At 35.8% G+C, this 6,040-nt stretch overlaps 1 protein-coding gene across 1 annotated transcript; it reads right to left on the bottom strand.

Annotated features, from left to right (window-relative positions):
• Positions 1-94: 94 nt before the first annotated feature.
• On the bottom strand, positions 95-1,513 carry LOC120768263 (trimethyllysine dioxygenase, mitochondrial). Its single transcript, XM_040094860.1, has 2 exons — positions 1,133-1,513; positions 95-1,060 (listed from the first exon to the last, which is right to left on the bottom strand). Exons 1-2 carry the CDS (start codon positions 1,326-1,328, stop codon positions 153-155), a joined length of 1,104 nt encoding a protein of 367 aa, XP_039950794.1. The 5' UTR covers positions 1,329-1,513; the 3' UTR covers positions 95-152.
• Positions 1,514-6,040: the final 4,527 nt, after the last annotated feature.

Genomic DNA, 6,040 nt, shown 5'->3' on the forward strand with positions numbered 1-6,040 from the left:
TGTTCTTCTGTTTTTAAAAAGTGCCAAGAATTAATAATAAATAAAAAAAATCCAAGTAAAAAATCTCAATATTTTTCATTATTCACCACACAAACTTTCACAAGGCATATGTATGTATATAAATATATGTAGCATTATTACATATTTTCCACTCAATCGATGATGCCCAGTACGCGCGCCTTGCTCAAAAAGTCCGTCCGCTGTACATAACAACCAGTCATGGTGCGTTGACCCGTGTACGCATGTCGGCCGTGAAACACACGCCAGTTATCGAAAATCAACACAGTGCCAGGATGTAATTTGAAAGTCCATTGATTCTCGATGCGTTGCACGATCTCCAAATATTCACGGAAACTTTCGTAGAAATCTTGCATTTCCGCTTGTGGTATGCTATCGAATTGTGCGCGATCGTATACATTCAAGCGGAGCTGCACTATTTCACCACTCACCGGATCCACGCGTATAATCGGTGCAGAATGCTTATGATATTGTCCATCCTCAATATACTCCGCCGGCACGGCGACACGCGTTAGTATCTCAAAAGCGCGCGGATTTTGATGCCTCAATTCGCGCGCTGCATGCAAACCGTCCGCGAAGAAATTCTCACCTCCCGTGCCGTTAACATGTTGGATGCAATGCAACGATTGCAGGCCCGCAGCATCGCAGAAATACGTGTTGTCCGTATGTAGACCGAGGTATTGTTTGGTGTAGGCGGTATCAGCGTGATCCTGTACATCGGAGAAGGTGTACATTTCGCCGAAAAATGTTTTCATCGGCGGAAAGATGCGACGCACCGCCATTTCGGTCATTGTGGTGTTCGGCGGTACGCCATCAATGAAAGCGATGCCGTAACGTATCAGACTTTGCACAATTTTACGCACTGCCACTTCGGAGCTCACCAGCTCGGCGAGTGTGGTGCGCAAGTGCGCTTCGTGCGCGACAATAAACGGCTGATTCCAGGGTACGCGCACAGTAGAGTCCTCGGCGTGCGCCACGATATGTTCAACTTGCGCGTCGTGCAGGAAATCGATATCATAAACGGATGTATGGCCATCACTCCCTGTGGTAAATGTAATTCATATACAAATATATGTATGTAATGCCAGTTAAACTCTAATTACATTTGACTTACAGTGCACTTCATATTGCAGTCCATCCTTGATGTATTCAGTCCTTGTCGGTTTCACGGTTTTCGGTATGTCCAGCAGATTGTATTTGCGTTGCTTGGTCTCCGTGTTGTAGCAATCGCTGCAGCGACAGTGATCACGTAGCCAAAATGTATTGATTTTCAGCGTTTTGCCACTGCGACTGTGTTTAATTTGTATCATTTTTTCAGTTCCAAATTTGAACTTTTACTTTGCGTTAATAAACTGAGACTAAACACTAGACTTTGGCTTCACAACAGTTAGCTGCTCAAAAATATATAGTATACACATACAAAAAATATATATGTGACGCAGAGAATCTGTTGATAAGCCGCAAACATTGTCGAATCATCTCTATAAACCGCTGATAATTCCAAACGATCAATAAACACTTGTAAGTACAGATTTATATTTTCTAAATAATTATAAATATTTATTTATTTTTGTTCATATACAGAAATGTATACATACATATATAGAATTGTGTGTGTGAATATACTTGTATGAGTCCGATATGCGAGTGAACGAGATTAATAAAATTCTTCCTCTCCTTCTTATGTTATCTCGCCTGTGGTCTATTCAATATACACAGTGGGTCCAGCTATTCATGTTAATGTAATGTAATTCTTGCATCTAATCTAAACTTAGAAAGCAACGACCGGGATGTCAAGCCATCCCTTAAAAATTTTTATAATTGTTGTGGTGCGAAAGTAAGCCCAAATCAGAGCTTTTTTCCCAGAGTTGCCTGGAAATGGCGTTACAACCTTTTCAAATGATAAAGTTACTGATTTTCACTCTTTCTCTGGAACAGGGTTTGTGCGGAAAGTAATAGGACTGATTTTCTTCCGCCGCGACTGAACTTCTGAGTGTGCTGAGCGTGCTCGGTAAATCTGCGACAGAGACGTTTGATATGATCAAGCAGACTTATCCAGATGTTGCCTTAGGAAGGAGTGGTGTTTTTCGGTGGCACCAGGCCTTTTTGGAGGGCCGGGAAAAGGTCGCTGATGAAGACCGTGCTGGGAGACCTGCGACTTCGAAAAACACCGACAATGTGACTCATGTGCGCAAAGTTTTGAACTCAGACGTCGACTAGGTATTCGTTTATTTGCCCAGATGTTTAATATTTTTCATGACATTGAGATGGAGCACTTGAACATGCGCAAGGTGTGCGCAAAGATGCGGCCGTTTTTCGGCCAATTCGCCCTTCAAACGGTTCATTAACCCTTTGTAATAGTCGCTGTCATTGTCTTGATTGTCCATTTTCAAGGTCATAACTCTTTCGAGCGGATTCATCATATGCAGTACACAAGGATAACTGTCGGAAACGATGAAGCCGTGTTTCATCAATTATCACATAACGATGCAAAAACTCGGGTTTATTACGCTTGAACATCTCCAAACACTGCTCCGGATCAACGATTTTTTGGTCAAAAGTGAACCCACTTTGCACAAAGCTTTCTCATAACAAAATATTCGTGAATGATATGATTTACACGTTCTGTTGATGTCTTTAGAGAACCTGCTATTCCGAACAACTGCAATTTCCAAATTATTCTGTAGACTTGCTTAATGCTTTCGTCGGTATCTACTTCCTTTGGGTATTTACCGTCTTCGATGCTCATTTCACCACGTCTAAACTTAACATACCAATTCTTGGTCGTTGGTTTTTCATGGTGCAATGTCCGGAAACTCATCATTAAGTGAAGCTTTTTCTTCAACTGTATTTTTTTCATTCAATAGTTCCTTAACTCAAAATGATATAGTTTGCTTCGACTTTGTAGCCTTACTTTCTAGTGTCCTGAATGAAAAATATATATCTTTTTAGTATTTTTGCTCAAATCGCAATTGTTTAGATGCCCCCTTATCATTAATAAGAATCTCCGAACATAAATTTGATAGTTCTAATTTTAATAACCAAAACAAATATTTACCAACTATGAAGTGAGTCTTCCCTCGACATGAGCTATTCAGCGTTACAAATGCAGAAATACCTACATATGTCAAAACAGAAATCTCTTTTACTAACTATGTATGTATGCATATCAATTAGTTTAATTAACACACCGATATTAGTCACTAGTAGAAGCGTCATGCTTACATCATTGCGCCCCCATAGGTGCGATTAATTTGTTGGGGACAGTATACAAATGTAGTAGATATATTATATACATATGTGTGTTTGTACATGCATATAGTCACTCAGTGCAATAAATACTATAATATATAAACAATAAAAATACACCCTAAAAATTATGAAGAGCACTGCAATTGGATAGTAAAATAACTAATAAAGGCTCTGACTAATATATAAGAGCCTAAGTATATAGGATTATACGTTTCAAAAAAACACAGTTACTTTCTGCACATTCCATATAGATCTATATTTAGAATTATTATCATTATTACAAAAAAAAAATAATTTTTTGCAAAAAAAAATTTAAAATGGAAAAAGTCATACAATTTTGCTTTACTCCCAGTAAACAAATTCGACATTATATATTTTTTGAAAGCATTTAGGTGAATTGTATAATAAAAGTAGGTTAAATTCTTATTCTCAAAATGCTGAGTTTGATTTTGACTTATAATGTAAAGTCAGTTGCTAATATTTTAGCTATTTTTCTCCAAGAATTCTTCAAAAGAGAGTATATACCTAAATATATGTTTAAAATATGAAAGTTATATAGAAAACGCTGTTCCAACTCTATTTTACCTTTCAAACGAGCTTCTCGTCTACATATTTGTCAAGTGAACTTCGACCTTTTTTTGCAATAATATATTGCTTCGTAGAATTGTCTGTATGGCGGAAATAATTTATTTTATTTTATATTTATTTACTTATTTATTTTAATCTACTTTTCTTTTTTTTAATTATATGGTACATATATTATTTTCTTTATTTATTTTTTTATTATTTTATATTTCTTACATATGTAAATTTTTTGTTACTGTTGTAAAAAAGAGCTTTAAGCTAATTAATTCTAGGTCAGTTTCCAATTAGTTCCAAAACGTGATTCAATTTAAGTTGATAAATTTAAAACTACTTATATATGTATGTATATATGTATGTATGTGTTTATGTATATGAATGCATTGTATCTGCATACAATGTGTGTTCCACTGTAGTACTACACTTTTGGGCCACATGTGACCATGTAAACGTGCCTAGACGCAACTTTCAAATGCGGTTTGCATTAGCTATAGATCGGACACGCGTGTAATGGATGCCTAGTGATTCTCTTACGTTACAGTTGTTTATTGAAATTGCTATTGTTCTTACTACGAATGTTCACCCTTTTGCTTGTTTAGTACACTTGTACGCTGTTTTGTAATTTAGAACGCTCGGCGATGTGCACTAGTTGCATTGGCACACACGTGTCTCGCACTATCGCTGTGCAAATGCAAGTCAGATAGATATTTACAAAATAATTGCGCCTACTTGCCGCTGACACTGACAGTGAAATGCTCACAGATATTCACCTACATACTCACTATACATATGTACATAACGAGTGCATAGTGCTGCTGCAGCAGAACTTAAGCGCAGCCAATGTCGCCAATGCCGCCCGCAGCAGCGGGATTTACAAGTGCCGTCAAGGTGTGCGCCTACAGCATATTTATATCTGTATCAATACAAGCGCGCATACCCTGCGAGAAATGGGTATAAAAATATATATATTTTACTTTGATATATGAAATCACTGTCATAAACGAAAGTGTTTGGCTAATCCATAAGAGAGGTAGAATTGAAATTAATTATATGGGTAGTCGAAAAAGTCCTTTCGTATTTTGTCAATAGGTGTCGTTACAGTCGTATATGTATATAACATTGTGTCATACCATATAGTGTTGAAAAAAATTAAGTTGATGTTTGATTAGAAATACAAAAAGACTTTTTCGAAAACCCATTATAATATTTTTTTCTTTTTATTTTTTTTTAAGAATGTTTATATTTTTTTTTAATTAATTTAATTTTTTAACTTTAGCCCATTTGCGCATATAATTTTCCTACAGGATACACACATCATATTAATTTGTCATGCCATTTTTCACTTTGCCATCGCAAACAGCGAAATAAATACTCAGTCAGCTGTCGGCGACGTTTAGTTTGCTCCACACGCTCTTCAATGTTTTTTATTACCTTCATTTTGCTTGTTTCCTTAAAATTGCTTTTTTTTTACTCAAAAACACATTTATTTATGTAAATGTGTGTATTTGCGCGTGCAAATATAATTGTTTCGCGATACTATATGTAATATTTATGCATTGCCAGTGCGCTTAGGCGCAGCCAGCAAGTGTTTTTGTTAGTTCCTTAAACATTTATTAAGCGCAACAGTATTTCGGTGAAATGCAAACGAAAGAGAGCAAGCAATAAAAACACTGCGGTGCAATAATAAATAATAATGACTATGCCGATGTAAAAACAATGCAAATGCCGCGGCAGCAAAAGCAGCAATATTGGCGGCGACTGCAAACGTCGCTGCTGCTGCGACAAGGAAGAATATTCGAACGCTTTCGAATAATAAGTTTAGTTTGCCGTTGGGGACAACAATAATAAGTTCGACAAAATGAGAAATCGCTTAACTTAATTTTAACTGCAGCTCTGAATTTATTTGTTTATTTTTTTATGACTTAACACACCACACAAAATACGAATCAGTACGAGTATGCAATGAAGTAATCGAAAAAATATTTTTTTTTTAAATACGTAAAATAATTCAAAAGTGTTAAAGGTTGTGCAAACTAAAAATTACGTGCTGTGAAATTATTAAAAATTAATAATAGTGTGAAAATGCAAAGCAAACTCGAAATTAATAATTAAATAATTATTTAAATGTAAATTAAGTAATAATAACAATAAAAAAACTAAAAAACATTAATAATAAAAATAACTACTA

Source organism: Bactrocera tryoni, chromosome 2 (genome assembly GCF_016617805.1).
Source record: "Bactrocera tryoni isolate S06 chromosome 2, CSIRO_BtryS06_freeze2, whole genome shotgun sequence".
NCBI classification, from domain to species: domain Eukaryota; kingdom Metazoa; phylum Arthropoda; class Insecta; order Diptera; family Tephritidae; genus Bactrocera; species Bactrocera tryoni.